The sequence below is a fragment of the Silurus meridionalis genome, chromosome 19, assembly GCF_014805685.1.
Source record: "Silurus meridionalis isolate SWU-2019-XX chromosome 19, ASM1480568v1, whole genome shotgun sequence".
NCBI classification, from domain to species: domain Eukaryota; kingdom Metazoa; phylum Chordata; class Actinopteri; order Siluriformes; family Siluridae; genus Silurus; species Silurus meridionalis.
This window is the reverse complement of record NC_060902.1, coordinates 13,314,463-13,331,701: the sequence shown is the minus strand read 5'-3', so window position 1 is coordinate 13,331,701 and position 17,239 is coordinate 13,314,463. Positions and strand designations below refer to the sequence as shown.

Sequence of the window (17,239 nt, the reverse complement as noted above, 5' to 3'; positions counted from 1 at the left end):
CCACATCTCACTCTAAATGAAATTTTCCATTTTGTAAATCTGAACTTTATCTAAAATAAGAAGAAATCAGACGACTAGGCTCTGGTAGTGTGTTCCTTGAGTATAAATCTGTTACCATGGTGATGATTACCTAGAATAGGCTAGTGGGAAGATGGTACTGGTTCGTGGGCTATGGTTTGCAGAGGTGCTGTGCCTGCCATATGGAAAATGTAGAGGCAAAGGATTCAATAATGCAATCAAATGTTATGTTTTTGCAAAAAGTGAAGAGTATAAGGTGTCTTGTGAAATTCCTGTTCATTGTTATGTTTCAACACTGAAACTAGAGATTTCTATCAGGATTTCAATGTGACCCTGTATGCTTCACGAGGGCTTTTTGAGCACCTGAAGCTGACATGTGTCTAAAAAAAAAAAGTCAGTACTAATCAGATGTTAGATGTATTAACGATATTAAACACAGTATACAGTGTAATATGAGGACACATCCATATGCACCAATTTGAGAACCGTAGGCAGTAACATAACTGTACCCATATCCCCTTACCCCTGGTTTTCATAACAACTTCCACTTTCTTCTGATTTTGGTGCATGACCTTAAGGATAACAAGAGCATTAATGCAAGAGGTTGAACTGGTTTCAAGAGGCATGGTGCACAATTAGCGTTCCGGTGCATCACAAAAGTGTCAGGCGGCTTGATTTATTGCGTTTCTTGTTATATTGCATCCTTATGAACTCGTGAACAGGGTCTCCTGCTAATACACGTTCGACGTCTTATTTCATGGGAAATTGTAAGGCTACAATTTATAAAGACAAGCTATACAACTGTGTTCTTGCTTGGACAGTGTGGATTATGAGTTCACTGGGAGGTGATTTGTCCATTTACTTTTGGAATCTTGGCAAGGTCAGATAAGAGTGGAATTGTTTGCCAGAGATACTATAGGTTTCAGGTTCACTTTTAATGAGAACAGTTGGATGCAAAGAGGGAAATCATTAGATCAGATTTGTTAATGTGTACGCAATAAATCGGATTAAAGTGACAGTGTGAACACGTGCTGGACATTTTTGGGATGCGCGTGCATTAATCACGACCACGCGCTTGCCCCGGTTTTTCTTCCTCCCCCCCTTTGCTGACGTCATCGAGGGAGTGTCCCCACGGAAGGGGCGAGATGAGATGAGATGAAGTGAGATGAAGTGAACGGTCATCGGCGCGATCGTCTCAGAACTCACGTAAGTGTGTCCCTCACGTAAAACACGTAATAGGGTCCGATCTTGTTTTGCGGCCATGACCTGATGCGACACGCTTCCTCTGGACAGTCGGATGTCCCTGAGACGTGTGCGGCTGCATCTGCCGCTGTCCTTAGCATGCTAACTCGACCTAGCATTGCTCTAGCTCTTAGCTAAGCTAGCTGAGTTAGCATGTTTAAGCGGAACGGACACGGCATCAAGCTTTAGTTTGGCTAGCTCGGGCTGGGTGTTAGCTAGCGGCGACTCGTTACAGAGGCGTGTCTGACGTTCCCCCGTGACACGTCGGATCGCGCGATCGGACCACGGTGTAGCATCGCCCACCGGCTGTCAGGCAGTTTTCGGCGATGCACGACGGCTAGATCAGATTCTCCTCCCTGTCTCCTCCACACCTGTGGCACCGCCGGCTAAAGGCATCGTGAGACAGGTGTCTTGCTATCTAACCTCTAGCTAGCGCTTCAGATCTAACCATGCTTAGCTCGGATAACATGTCATGCTTGTAAACTATGCTGATGTGATGCGATCTGATCTGATGTGCTCTGAAGTTCCTAAGTGTGTATGTGGGTTTGATCAAATTTCTCCCGTCTGCTCACATCTCCCTGTTGGAAACCACGAGCTAGCCGAAAGGGCGTAAACTGGCCATACACACCGATCAATGCACTAACAATCCCAGCCAGCAAATATGATCAGATGATTGATCATGAACAGATATCTTTAAATGTAATTAAAATAGGCTGCATTTTGATCTCAGATCTATCAGACATATATGATGCAAGTCCTAGACATAACCTTTAGTGGTCAATACAAGCTTTTTTTGTTCCTGCTCAGATCTGGTTTATTGATCAGACATAGTCAGACCCCTGGTTTCTTTTTATGCGCAGCAACCAAATGTTCATTATTTTTCACCCTTTTTTTTGCCTTGGACACTTCACCTAAGATCAGCTGCAGTGATCAGTATGTTATTTTAATATGTATACATTATACAAGTAAATATATTTCTATCATGTATATATACATATGGTTTCTCCTCCTCCGATCCGATCTCATGTAACGATCCGACAGGTTTCGGTGCGCTTCTCTTGTGTAACGCCTTGTGTAATGTTTTTCAGGATGTAATATCGACAGGCTTGCCAGGCTAGTCGACAGGAACAAGAAGAACTGCTCCTTCCATTCAGGATCGACTGGCTGTTATCGTCTATGAGCTGAAGAGATTATTTTGGATTACCCCCTAGGATTAATACACTCCATCTTTCTAAATGGAGACGTCGGACTGAACCGATGAATGGGACGAGGTACAGTGCTGGTTATTAATTATTGTGTCGTGGAAAGAAAATCAGTCATAACGTTGTGAGAGCTGACTTCTGACTCTGCGCAGGGGAGAAGGGAAAGAGAAAGTCTTGACACGAGAGACTTCCAGCAGTTTTGGTTTTAATGTTGTTAATAGCTGTTGTTCTCTAACACTGGCCGATGTAAGGCTTTTGATCAGCATCTGATATCTGAGGGTATATGCTTGTAAAAAAAAAAAGGAACGCTACTCTTTAGTGATGGCTGGATGTGATATTAGATAGCAGGACTGAAATCGAATATCTGTCAATAACTCGACAATGAAGCTATTAGGGATGAGCGGTGCTTTATGGCACTGGGTCTCCTCGACTGTGTAATGAGAAAAATGTGGGCCAAACTATAACATACATAGACAATACTGGGTTCAAGATGCATTGCCTTCGAACACTAATCATGGTGAACAAAACAGTGTAAATTCGGTATATGTTTGTCTACTTTTACATTCTTGTCAGCCTGAATGCACATTTAGGGTGTGTTCTAAAATGTAGTCTGTCAATCACCTTCCATGATTGTCATTTAGAGGCTGCATGAATCTACAGCCTGGACTTGAAAGAAATCAGCCCCAGCCTCTTGTCTTTATTCTGTCATTTTTGGGTTCAAAGAGAAAAATCTCAAAAAAAAAATTCAGACACCAGAAATGAAACGCTATATTGTTATCTTAGATCGAAAAGACAATGGGGTTTAGCCGTGCTAGGCGCCGTGGATGATCTCTGACGTGACCTTGACGAGCTGTGTGAGTTAGACCGGTGGAGAGAGTGGTACAGAGATTAAACTGACCCACTTCATCCACACAGACAAGAAAAAAAAACAACGCTCTTGTTGTGCGCATACATGCCATTGGGCGTGTTTTTGAACAGCATGTGGGGACCGTGAATCATTTCTCAAACCAATTGTTTGCCTTCATTTACCTCTTTTTTTCACTCGCAGTTCAGTCCCTCAGGGCGTTTCAGGTGTGGTATGCGATAGGTGTGTTAAGTGTGCGGACGTAACATGTCGCTGTTTTATCTGCTTAATTAATTATTGAACGCGCTGGCGCCGTCGCTCACAGTTCATGTACGCCGCTCAGCGTGTCTCTCATTTTTAATCAAGGATTCCTCTCTGTGCGCCTCATTGGTCAGCGGCTCGCCCTGAAAGACTAATCGATTGTGTAGTCTTGTAAAAGGGCTTCGGGTTGACATTTTAAAAACGGATACAGACACTCCAGATTGAGTAACTGAATAACAGCTTTGAGTCATCCACCGTGTCAGATGGGAGATGTTTGGAGTTCGTTGTGTTGTGCCTCAGGTAAAGGCCTCGGCTTTGGCTAGAGTCCGATTTTGGTGAGTGCGGTCAGATTGTGTGTGCGTACGCATGAATGCGGTGTCCTTTTCTGAAGGCTTATTCAACTGATGATGAGGGGAATGTAATACATCTTTAGTGTCAGCAGTGTGGCAAGGGCCTGTTATTGTGACCGGCTACAGGAGATGGTATGGAAGGTTTTATTTTGCTAAAGACTATGGCAACGTTTAGTGACGACAAGCTGAGTCTCCAAATATATTGATATAAAATTGCAAATATACTGCCTTATGTTCCGTAATCCCTGTATGTTGTACTCTACGTGGTGAGCGCAAAGAGAGAAAAGGAACCATCTTTACCTTTCAGTGCAATTTGAAGTGGTTATTGGAGGCATGTATCACTCTGATTAGAGCCATGTATTCGTTGATGAGACACCTGGTCTGAATTTGACGCCGACGCGAACGCTTTTCTGAAAAACTCTGCTTTTACGGCTCCCAGGCGTCTTACCGGAAGAGTGTACTTACTGTCCTCGGAAGATCGTAAATTTAAATACCGATGATGCCACAGCCGTCTGTGGCCAAGGGAGCAAAATTGTGCATTTTAGGTGTGAGTGATGAGTAACTAGTCGAAAAAAGAGGCACTGGTTGGCTTCAAGGAATCACATAAAGCTGCACTGGTTCATGTTTAGAAATCTGATTTCCCAAAACTATTTCCTCTGCTGTAATATTTTGGTTGGTTAGGTATTTTTTTTCCCCACTGAAATACATTCCATATCTGGATCTCTCTTGGAAAATAATGAGCACTGAACAATGTAGTGAGCACATATAGTGAATAAGGAGCCGTTTGGGATTTGATTTTAATTAATAATTGAAGAACTTGAACTGTAAAGGCAGCTGTTAAAGGCAAGTTAGTTCAGTTTACTGTGGATTTGGGAATTATATTTGACACTTGTTTACCGTGATGTCACTTCGGCATTCCCAAACTTCATGAACGTCCGCCAGGACCTTCTAGTATGTTCATCTAGTCAGGTTTCAACGATCCTTATAAATCTACTGGACTGAGGGATTTGTAGTAGCAAAGGTTGAGGAGTTTGACAATGCTGCATGCAGGTCTGCACTATGCACCGCTGTGAATTACTGTATTCTTCCTGTCTAATGTTTCAGTCACTGATGGCTGATACAGAGTGGTGTTGAATAGACGGGTTATTGGATGATGTGAGTCTAACAACAGCATCCATTTTCTCCTTTAGCCATTCCTGAGTTGAGAGCCAGAGGAGGCCGGGCTGGTCTGATGGTAAGCAACACTCTCCGTTTCTTTTTTCTCCCTCCTCTTTTCTCTCATTCTGAACTGTTTGTGTTGTCCTTTGTTCATCCTAAAAAAAAAAAAAAAGAGAGAGAGATGTACTGTGTGGGTTGATGTTTTCTCTGCCAAATATTCTCTGAAATGTTTAGTATTGCTGTACAGGATGTTATTACAATGTACGAAGCTAAAGTGTCAATTTGCTTATGATTTAAGAGTGCAACTTTTTGCACTTAATAGAAAAGCGCTTTGGCGAATGAAAACCAGGGTTACTGGCTCCTCCACGCTTACCTCAGTTTGCCCCTGTTCACCTGCCACGTAACCCACATGACTCACAGACACTAAAACACTGCTTTAACTCGTGTTTGTGCTTTTGAAGTCATCCTCAAGAGTAATTAACAGTAGCCTAAGGCTGAATTTCTGCAGTGAGCCTTGCTGGTGTTTCTGACTAGAAACATCAAGTTTCTAACTAGTACATTTGGACTTAGAAAGAATATGTATATTGAAATGTAGACAAATTCGATATGAAATCACAGACAGGTTTTCACTAAAAAACCTCTGAGCGCTGCAGAAATTCTCAACTACAATTCTTTAGTCAATATTTTGCCCCATCACCACCCATGACTGTAAACTGCTTTGTAGAGAGTGTCCCATGATTAGTGTAAGAATTGTGCCGAAAGTACCTTGGCTTTGAGAGACATACAGGTTTGGCGTGTTTGTTCTGTGACTTAAGACTGGGATTGGCATAGCAATGAGTCATAAACTAATGATATCGACTGAGGAAACTGACACCTCAGAATATGATTAGGTGAAAAGATTCGCCACACCCGAATCTCTCCAAGCCAAAGGGAAGTGTTTCTGCTTTGTTTTCTGCTCGAGCTTTCCTGTGTTTGCTGCTTGTGTGTCATCACTCAGTGCTGCATGTTACAATCCATGTTGTTCTCCTTCTGTGGTAGACGAGCATGACTTTGAGACAATCCACAGATGCATGCACGCTCACAGAATCCACCCGAGTGCCACGCCTCCCGCTTCCTGGCTTTTGAATCTGCCTGTCAGAGGGTTAGTGGTGGCCGGGCTTAGTTAGACGTTGACCTTATGCCGACCCTCTAAGTTGAACCTGGCCGCCTCGAGATGGATCAGGGCGCTAGCGAGCAACCTGCCGCGGAGGAGCCAGACTCCGGGGCTCGAGCCGAGTCGGGGGCTAGCAGGAGGGCTTCCGAGGCCGAGTACAGCTTGTCTAAAATTACTCACACTGCCCTGGAGAACATGGGCTCGCTCGGCCACGGCTTGAAGCAGCTTTTCCAACCCCAGCGCCGGCGCTCATCTGTCGTGCCACAAGACCTCTCCTTTTCCTCTGCGAGCCCTGCACCTGAGCCCGCAGAGGCAGGGTCAGAGTCGGGGGAAGCCTCCTCCCCTAACATCACGCCTCCTGACTCTGACCCCACACCCGCTTCCACCCCCCCCGCAGCTCTGAGCCGTGTGCTGCAGCAGATCCGAGGTGCTCCCCCAATGATGAAGCGAGGGACCAGCCTGCAGAGTCGGCGCAGCAAGACTGGGGGGGGAGGGGAGCCCCCCCAGAAAGGCAGCCCTCAGATCCATCGGCGCAGTACTCAGGAGGCACTGATGCAGGCCGGACGCCCGCGGTCGTCCTCCACCACGGACACGCCCAGCAGCCCTGCCTTGGTCGACATGCTCCTGACTTCCGGGTATCACTCCACTGAGGAATCGGACAGAGTAAGTAAGAAAAAGCTTGTTTATTAATCAGTTGCCTCCTATTAGTTTCTTTCTTTCTTTCTTTCTTTCTTCTCCTTTTTTTTTTTTTTTTTTTTTTTTTTACTGTGGCCACTCTTTTAATTACAGACCTGCTTACAGTTTTGTGCTCTTGGATCAAGCTAATAGCTACTCAAAGCTGTTTCATCCTGTCAGATGTAAGCCTAGGTGTCTTAATCTAGGACTTCTTAAAAAACTTTCCATAGACCACAAGGTCTCATATTGATGACTGACTGTTCTGACTGAGGTTTTTTTTTATTTTTCTAAGCACTGAACAGAGTAGGGAAAGCATGAATGTTTTCAAACGTGGACCTAACTGGAACTAGTGCCAAAAATATGCAAGGAAATATGACCAACTGGTTTCTTTGCTTACATCCAAATTGTATTGTTTGATGTTGACGTCAAGGCGTAAGCTTTCAGGGTAAACACACATTTGCCTTCCTAGTTTTAGAAATGAAATCCTGGGTATTTCATTTCAAAGAAAAATATCTCCCGGTGTTTTACTGCACTAGCTAGGAGCTTCCTAATCCATAGGTCATTCCCTGCTAATTACACTGAAATTCACAATATCTGTAATAACACAGGCTTTAAAATGCATTTTCATTTAGTACTTGTATTGTACCAATGTACTCTATGAGTGTGTAAGGTTTAACACGAACTCTCATAATTAGTATGCCTTATTTTTCCTCCGGTATTCTTTTATCCCGATAATAGGATTCGTGTACTTGCACGTAAATGCAGGTTGCCAGAATATTTATCCGACCGCATTCTTTTCTGAGAAGATTGTGAAGCTTATCGAAAGTTGCTGTTTTCAAAGCCAAGGCAAATTTCACAGTGTCAAATGGAGTCCCCCAGAAAAGCAAACTAGGCAGTGATAAAGCCAGTTAATGCCTTGCAATGCAGTTTATTTTGAACCAGGATGTAGTGTCCGTATACCAGATTACTTCTTTTTTAATTTTAAGGGTTTGGTCTGTGGTTATGTTTGTCCAGCAGGTGGTGCTGTTTTACTGTATCTCGGAGTTCTGTCCATGCAGTGTCTTAGTCTTCGAAATGATGTTACTGAAAGGACTATTAATAGGAGACATTTTGTTCACCTGGTATTGATAGAACTTGATGGAACCATCCAGAATTGTTTGTCAGACATCAGACCGACACGTAAGCAGTGCGAACGTTTTAATTATTATTTTATTTATTTATTTAATTTATTTATTACATTATCGCCTGGCAGATTAATATTTTTAACATAAAGAATAAAATAGATTTTTGTGAAATCTTTGGTGCATAGCGACATTTAAATCTAATGAGGTTTATGGTCGTATGGGATATTTGGGTGACTATAGTGTACACTTTTTTTCTGAATCTAACCTCATGCTTCACTGGTCGTATTGAAAAAAACTGCTATTTACTTATTGGATTAATTAGCACAAACTAATGACGGACGTTTCTATGGAGATATAAGGAAACCCCGATGAAACCTCAAGTCAAGTCAAGCTCATTATATGGCTAAAAGTATGTTTACACTTGACCATCACCCCCATTTCTAGTTCTTCCTCAAACTGTTGCCAAAATGTTGGAAGTATACAATTATATAAAATGTCAATTATATACTGTGACATTAGAGTTACTCTTAACTGGAACTGAGAGGCATAAACATGTTCCAGCATGAAGATGCCCCTGTTCACACACCAAGCTCCATGAACAAATGCTTTTTCCCCAAGACTGAATGGAAGAACTTTGGTGACCTTGTCAGAACCCTGATGTCAACCCTGTTGAATCCCTTTGAAATGAATTAGATTGCCAACTGTGTTCTAGGTTTCCTCACCTGACATCAGTGCGTGACTTCACTAATGCTCCTGTAGCTGAATGAACCAAATCCCCAATCCGTCACATAATAAATATTATTATAATTATATAATAATCGCAATGGGGGACATCTACAACTCAGTACACTTTTATTAGCATAACACAGTTTACAACAGACATTGTGCTACAGCAGCTTTACAGAATTAAATTGATTGTAAAGATAAAGTTTAGCCAGCCAGTGGCCACAGAGACGAGAAAAAACTCAACGCACGAGGAAGAAATCCATCTAGGTGTCCATCTATTATAGTTCAATCATTGTTGAGGTCATCAATTGTTCACTGATGGAGACTTAAATGCAAAACTGTTCATGGCAGTTGTGGACCTAAGCCATTATAACAAACTTAGTATATTAATAATAGTCCAAATCCATCTTCATGGTCCTCAATGTTTAAAACAGTAAAGTCATCCGCAGCAGCAGCAAATAGATTCCAGATGTAGGGCATCAGGATGCAGTGGTGATGCATCCTGCTGGTGCATGCAAAGGTTTGATACAGTAAATTTCAAGAGAAGTAAAGTATATTAGAATAATAACTGATCACATCTCTCATAACAGAAACATTTGCCAAAGAAAAGATTAAAGTTGTAGGAAAGCGTTGTATTTCCACGCGTCACCACTAGAGGGAGATTCACAGTTTACTATTCGTAAAAATGTACCTCTGTGACATCAGTCACACAAGAATCACACCACACACGATCAAGTCCTAAACCCATTCGACAGTTTTTACCGACACGCTGCGGCGAGTACAATCTCGTGACCAGCGTACACCAGATAACCTTCCTTACATTTATTCATACAAGCCGGTTAGTGATTCTTCCTAACAAAAGTTTTTTGTAATGTTATAAATGACTGAACATTGAATTTTTCTCACCATTTTTGCATTATTAAGACGTACCATTGAGTATGCTTGAGTAAGCCATTGAATATGCTGAGTTATTTAAAAGGCTTTACCACTCTTTTAATCAAACCAAACGATGGGCTGTAAGATATACAGTAGATCCCAGAGTCATGAGGGGATTCACTAAATGTTGATTCATATAAATTCATGTCACTGCAGCTCCACTGAGGTTCTTTATATACTGTGTGTAGAATGACGTAATGCTGCTTGGTGCCTTTAGAACTGTTTCTGTGTAATAAAAAGAATGATAGCTATACGAACACTCGTACCAGGCACTACTTTAATAGATGGCAATAAAATGTTTTCCGTCCTTTTCTGACTGACTGTAATCTTTTATGGAAAAATAAATGCCATTATTTCAAGTTAAGCCATTTGCTAATAATGAGAATTCTTTAGTTGATTGTTTTTTTGTTTTTTTTTTTACCTCAGAAAATATTATTTGTGCCTAGACCCGTGCATTACCATTATTATATAATTATGATAATTGATAGTTCCTCACAGTATAAATACATTGCAGAGATTTTATCGTTTATTTATGACCGCTATAAACTCTGCTTTGAGTTTTTGCTTATTGTAGAGGTTTTTGTTAAAGTGAAAAAAAAAAACGTGCAGTGCTTGTTCTGCTTCTAATGAAGAACTTTTTAATGTGGAGCAGTGTGCCATTTTATTAGTGATCCAAGCTTAAGGGTGTTATCTACTCGTCATAGTACAGAGGTCCAGACAGTCAGAGTCTGTTGCGATCGTTGCAGATTCCTGTATATGACATGTGGAAGTGCGAGTGCCGTGTGTGTGCTCTGTCATGGCCTGCGTCGAGAGTGCGCTTACACTCATGGTGATTTTTATTGATTTCGTGGTTGATTTTATGAAGTTTTTAATTGATTTTTATTTAAATTTTTTTCATTGCACAGGAATGTGACATTGACAAATGTTTTTCTTTTGTTTTAACTGGTTTTCTTTTCTTCTCCTCTTTCTTGCTTGCATGTCCTCTTTCTTTTTTTCTGTCTGTCTTTCTTTCTTTTCTCCTTTACTTCTTCTGTCTTTAATTTCGTTATTCCTTTTATATGTTTTTCTTGACTTCTTACTTTATTTCTTATTTGCCTGCTTTTCTTTCTTTCTTTCTTTCTTTCTTTCTTTCTTTCTTTCTTTCTTTCTTTCTTTCTTTCTTTCTTTCTTTTTTCTTTATTTCATCTCTCTCTCTCTCCCGCTCAGGTGGATCGTCTAGAAGTGTCTGGCTTGGCCGCATCCCCCAACGCTCTGTCCAGCAGCTCGGACGGTGGCGGTACATATGGCGTAGACTCGGTGGACAGCGCTCCTGACCCACAGCGCACCAAACAAGCCATTTCCCAGCTAAAGCAGAAGATCCTCAAGCTTACGGAACAGATCAAGATCGAGCAGACGGCACGCGACGACAACGTAGCCGAGTACCTGAAACTGGCCAACAATGCAGACAAGCAGCAGAGCGCACGCATCAAGCAAGTGTTTGAGAAGAAAAATCAGAAATCGGCCCAGACCATCCAGCAGCTGCAGAGGAAGCTGGAACATTATCACCGCAAGCTGAGGGAGGTGGAGCATAACGGTATCCCGCGCCAGCCCAAAGACGTTCTGCGTGACATGCACCAGGGCCTGAAGGATGTGGGCGCAAAGGTATTTAAAGTATAAAATGATGTTGATTGAAGCTGATCTTAATTATGTAGCACTTTTCAAGTGTGTGTGTGTGTATATGTATGTATATGTGTGTATGTATGTATGTATGTATGTATGTATGTATGTGTGTGTGTGTGTATATATATATATATATATATATATATATATATATATATATATATATATATATATATATATATATATATATATATACATACATACATACATAAGCAGTTATACACAGTGTTTATACAGTGTTCTATCGGTGTAGTGTAGAGTTCAGTAGTGTGATGGTGGATGGAAAAAAAGCTGGCCCTGAACCTACTGGTTCTGGTGCGTATGTTCCTGTATCACCTTCTTGATAGAAGTCCTTGACGATGTTTTCGGCTCTGCGCAGACATCTGCTGTGGTGAAGGTGTTTAGTGGCAGGAAGATGGATGCCAGCGATGCGTTAGGTGGTTTTGACCACCCTTTGCAGGGCTTTACGTTCACACACAGTGGAGCCTCGTCAGGATGCTCTCGATGATGCAGCGGTAAAAACTCGTGAGAATCCCTGGGGACAGATGAGCTTTTGTAAGACGCCTCAAGTAAAAGGGGCTAAAACAGTACCGTAAAACCGTAAAAATCCATAACAAAGACTATCTGAGGAAAAAGATGGAAATGTCTGTACTTTATTAGTGATGGCAGTAATGTGACACGGGAGTTATTAATCTTTTGCGATATGCCTTCATAAACTGACAGTAGTTTGGTCTCTATGCAGTGCATTACATAAGGATTTACTCTGCTTGAACTTTTGTACATTGTATGTTGTTACAACTTGGAAGTGGAACAGACTTGATTGAGATTATATGTTCTGACTCCACACCAGATAGTCCTTAATAAAAAAGAAGAGGAAGGAAGAGTATAGTTTGCTAAATGATATACACATAAATAAAGTCCAAATTAATAAATTATGTTTTAATTGTTCATGTGATTTTATAATTACACCCGTCACTTGAAAGGTCCCTGAGTATGTTTGAGTACATACCTTAACATGCTGCATCGTAAAGACCCGGGAGCTGTCTGAACAAGTCTGGGATTCTGGAAAAGGTGTCACTCAATAATTTTCCCAGACTTTAAAGATCCTTTATTAAATAGATTTTTATTACAATTAAAGATTATAACACAACTGCATCTTCAACGGGAGGCTGTCCATTTAAGTTCATTGACTGCTAATGGATGCCGCTTGGCCACAGTAGGAACAAACGTGCCAAACTAAACTCTGAAGGAGTAATAAAGATCCACAGCTCAGGTGGAGAACCCTGTTCACCATGGCATGGACTATCCACAAAGCTGGGCTTTCTGCAAACATGGTGAAACATGAGGAAAAAGGTTATATGGTGTGATGAAACCCAATTTAGTTCTTGAGACAAAAAGCTATGTTTAATGAAAGTCCAAAACCGTCCATCACGCTGAGAGCAGCGTTCCTTGTGGTGAAGCACGGTGGTGTAGCATCATGTTGAACAGTGTCAAGGGACAGTTAAGTCCAAGATTTATGTAAGACATTGTATCTGAAAGCCAAGTTGAGTGAAGCTACCTATACATGTACTGCAGTATTTTGTTTCATCTAACGTTAGAAATATCTTACCTAGAATTAACAGCCTGGTTTTGTGTTAGCTAATGTTTTTGTGTTCAGCTGCCTCTCATTTGTTCCCTCATTTGTGATGTTAGAAAAAGAGATTAAATCACTTTTTGTTGCAAGAATTTTTTATTGATTGAGGACACCGGACTCTTGGCTAATGGCTGCCAGCCAGTAAAATGCAGTAAATCTCACATTAGATTTACAAACAAATTACAAGTAATACAAAGGAACAAAACCGTATCATAAGATCTGAAATAAATATAAGCAGAAATGTGAAACCAATGAAAATCAATCTGGGTTTCAGAATAGAATATACTGTAGTACATCTGGTGTTTTCAGGGTTTTTTTATTACCAAGTTGTAACAAGTTTATAGAGCCATCAATAATATGCTCCCATGTTTTTGTCAGGTGACTGGCGGTCTCTCCAGCATTTCCCAGGCCACACACTCAGCTGCTGGTGCCGTTGTTTCCAAACCTCGTGAGTTCGCCTCGCTCATCCGCAACAAATTCGGCAGTGCGGACAACATCTCGTCCCTAAAAGACTCTCTGGACGAGACGCAGGGTGACGAGGTTGTTCCAGGCGTTGTACCAGGGGCGGGGACATCAGCCACTAGAGCCCTAGCACCTGGACAGTTGCAGTCGAGCCCAAAGTATGGCAGTGAGGACGATTGTTCAAGTGCCACATCGGGCTCGGCAGGGGCCAACAGCACCACCGGAGCCCCCGGAGGACCCCCGAGCTCCAAGGGTAACACGCTGGAGCAAGGCCAGACCTCAGGCCTCGAAGTTCTGTTTCACGAGATCCAGGAGTTGCGGGAGAACCAGGGTAGGCTGGTGGAATCGTTTGAAAATCTGAAGAGCCATTATCAGAGGGATTACACGCTAAACATGCAAGCCCTGCAGGAGGAAAGATATAGGTACACACACACACGCATACAATGACACGCCCAAACACTTTGGAAGCCTTATATCCATTGATGTACTTGTGATAAGATATGTGATAAGGGAAATGTGGATAAACTTAATGTACTGTTGTCAATATACTGTTGTGTTTTGTGTGCATGAACAGGTGTGAACGTCTAGAGGAGCAGCTGAATGATCTCACAGAGCTCCATCAGAACGAAATTCTCAACCTGAAGCAGGAGCTGGCCAGCATGGAAGAAAAAATTGCATACCAGTCTTACGAACGGGCCAGGGATATACAGGTTCCTAAATCTCTTTAATCACACTGGATATTTAAAACTCTTTTCCTTTTCTTTTAGTTTTTTTTCTCTTCTTGCGGTAGTTTTGATCAGGAATCCTTAACTGGTGGACCAGTGGTCCTGGTCCAGATATACACCTGATAACTGAGTACTTGGGAAACAATTAACATTTGTGAAAGGGAAACTAACTAGTCCTAAGAGCTATATTCAAAAAGTGATTATGGAACAAAACAGACATTTGTCTTATTTATAGCTCTTAACAAATCATTAAAGGTTAAAAGTGATCGCGTATTTAACTAAATACCTTCCCTTGTTACCCCGACCCTGTTGTCTGCAGGAGGCACTGGAGGCCTGTCAGACACGCATCTCCAAGATGGAGCTGCAGCAGCAACAGCAGCAGGTGGTGCAGTTGGAGGGGTTGGAGAACGCCACGGCACGCACCATTCTCGGTAAACTCATCAACGTCCTGCTGGCGGTCATGGCCGTGCTGCTGGTGTTCGTGTCGACTGTGGCGAACTGCGTGGTCCCGCTCATGAAGACGCGCAGCCGCATGCTCTCCACACTGCTCCTCATCAGCGTCCTGGCTTTCCTCTGGAAGAACTGGGAGGCCATTTCACAGTACCTGGACCGTTTCTTGATACACTCGAGATGACCTGCATGGGAAGAGACATCGACTTTATGAAGGGAACGAAAGGACGGGGCCTGTCAAAAGGCCCCAAAACAAACGCACTGCCTGAGCCGCTACGAGCGCCGGATGATGATGACAACGGAGCTCACCGGGGATGGATGTCAAGAAAGATCTTACAGATGATTTTGATGCTTTGTTCCTTGCCCAAGGAGTGAATTTGTTTACATTTTAATGAAGATCTTTTTGTTTTGTTTTGTTTTGTTTTGTTTTTTATTTAATTTTATTTGTTTTTGTCTACTGGAAAAAAAATTGTAATGCAGTTGTTTATTTTTTCTTTTTTTCTTTTCCATTGGTGTTGAAAGTGATGCAAGTTGTGTTGCTTGGTGTCCTCGTATAATAATAGTAAAAGTATAAAAATTATGCAAATAACCAGGATCTGGTTTTGCGGCACTGAAATAACACTGGAGTGTGTCGAGTGCAAGCGGGAGGACTTCTCTCTTCATCAGCATTACCATCATCACTTTCATCACTCAGCTTGTTTCCCCTCTCGAAATCATTCAGTCTGCTTTTACTCTCTTTCTTCTTCGTAATTCCCTCTCTCTTTGTCTCGCTCTTTCACTATGCACATCTGCCTTTCGCTAAATCTCTCTTTCCCCTGGTGCGCTGCGTCCTGTTCCTCCTTTTTCTCCTTCTTATGACCCTTTTTGCTGCTGACAGGACTTCCGCACAATCGCCACTGGAAGAAATGGCTTCAGCTTGTGCAGATGAGTTTTGCGTTTGATTAGCTGGGGCTGTACTGATCTGGGCCACGGAATAAAATAAGTTCTAGGACCAGATAAAATGCAGGCTGCCCTGCCTTTGCTTTTCTAGCCTGCCTCTCATGCCCCCTGTTGGCCTGCGCTGATGGAGGCACCGCCTCTAACCCATAAACAGAATGAACATACTTGAAGAGCTAGAAAGGCTCAAAGACTATCAGTGCTTCCGTACTGTTTCTTATAGCGACAATGAAATAGTCCTTTTTAGTTTTTATTTTTTAAAAATTAATGAATAAACGGGCTGTTTTAAAACTCAATTGTACTGTGTTTGACTGTTATTCGTCGCTCTCTATTTTTGCTGTGAATTATTTATACTCTACACTGATCACGTGTGTGATGATGGTGTTCCAGCACTTAGCTAATGCAAGATTTATGCTTTCTACCGTATAGAATCCTGAAATGTTTGGAACATCACAAAGACACTTTAGGGAACAAGGCAGTTTGCAATTTCACCTCCCAACCAATGTGCCACTACTTAAATCGTATGCATTTGATGCGCGAATGGAAAACTAAGCACGTTTCGTTTAGTTGAGTGGTTCAATAGATTAACAGAAATATTTGGGTAAAAACCATTGATTATCAACACAGAGGAGCACTGTGTTAAGCCTGTTATTCTTTAGGGATGAGTATACATTAAAATACAAACATCTGGATTTGTGTGGGGAATTTTCAAACCTATTCAAATATATTTTTACATTTGAGGCAAATAAAATTTTGGATTTATATTTTTGATTTTTAAACAGTTTTGTGTTAGTAAAATTACTGCAGGTTTTTTTTTTTTTTTAGAATTACAAAGAATTACAATGCTTTTATGAAAATATATATGTTTATGGTTTATTACATAAAGTAATACATAGTAATGATAGTTCAAGATAATAATAATACCATCGGCCAATATAGCATAAAAAGTTAGAAAGACTGAACACTTTAGAAAATGATTACAAAAATGATCAATGATCCAAAAAAAAAAAAAGTTATAATGGCCTTAATTAACCACTGATTGCTTTTATAATGATAATATTAGACTTGGATATAATTTATTGATTCCGTGAGGGAAATTATTGCGTTTTGTCATTTTTATGCGTCATAGAAATTAGACATAAGATTGTTAATTGTTTGTTAATATAATGGTTAACATTTAAACAATACAGTATATATATATATATATATATATATATATATATATATATATATATATATATATATATATATATTGTTAATTAATGCAAATTATTTTAATCAATTCTTTTTATTAATCAACTAATTAGGAACTAAATGCACAGAAGAAAAATCTAAATGAAATCAATATTTGGTGTGAGCCCCCTTTGCCTGCAAAACAGCATCAATTCTTCTAGATACACACAGTTTTAAAAGGAACTTCTCGAAGATCTTATGTGGATGTCTCAAATCCTTCTGTCTGTTCATCTAATCCCAGACAGACTCACTGATGCTTAGATCAGGACTCTGTGGGCCAAAACTATTACTTCCAGGACTCCTTGTTCTCTAAGCTAATGATCTTAATGACACTGGCAGTATGTTTGGAGTTGTGCTCCTGCTGCAGAATAAATTTGAGGCAAATCAGAAGCCTTTCTGATGGTATTGCAAGATGGATAAGTATCAGCCTGTATTTCTCAGGATTGCCGACA

The 17,239-nt window shown here is 41.2% G+C and overlaps 1 protein-coding gene across 7 annotated transcripts; it reads left to right on the top strand.

The window, feature by feature from the left end:
• The first annotated feature begins 1,081 nt into the window (after positions 1–1,081).
• On the top strand, positions 1,082–15,850 carry tmcc1b (transmembrane and coiled-coil domain family 1b). Of its 7 annotated transcripts, none has more exons than XM_046875205.1 (8): positions 1,082–1,224; positions 2,349–2,531; positions 5,108–5,151; positions 6,626–6,891; positions 10,896–11,330; positions 13,360–13,865; positions 14,018–14,153; positions 14,488–15,850. In XM_046875205.1, the coding sequence occupies exons 4-8, from the start codon at positions 6,667–6,669 to the stop codon at positions 14,800–14,802; spliced, it is 1,617 nt and encodes a 538-aa protein (XP_046731161.1). In that variant the 5' UTR covers positions 1,082–1,224; positions 2,349–2,531; positions 5,108–5,151; positions 6,626–6,666; the 3' UTR covers positions 14,803–15,850. The 7 variants fall into 7 exon arrangements, with proteins under 7 accessions (XP_046731161.1, XP_046731157.1, XP_046731158.1 ...); XM_046875201.1 differs by having other exon boundaries at positions 6,114–6,891; XM_046875202.1 differs by lacking the exon at positions 1,082–1,224 and adding an exon at positions 1,288–2,193 and having other exon boundaries at positions 6,114–6,891.
• Positions 15,851–17,239: the final 1,389 nt, after the last annotated feature.

Bases quoted from the DNA above. Each gene is read 5' to 3' on its own strand.
- tmcc1b (XM_046875201.1), top strand. From the start codon at position 6,289: ATGGATCAGGGCGCTAGCGAGCAACCTGCCGCGGAGGAGCCAGACTCC. The intron at 6,892-10,895 runs GTAAGTAAGAAA...TCTCCCGCTCAG, and splicing joins CCACTGAGGAATCGGACAGA to GTGGATCGTCTAGAAGTGTC. The intron at 14,154-14,487 runs GTTCCTAAATCT...TGTTGTCTGCAG, and splicing joins AACGGGCCAGGGATATACAG to GAGGCACTGGAGGCCTGTCA.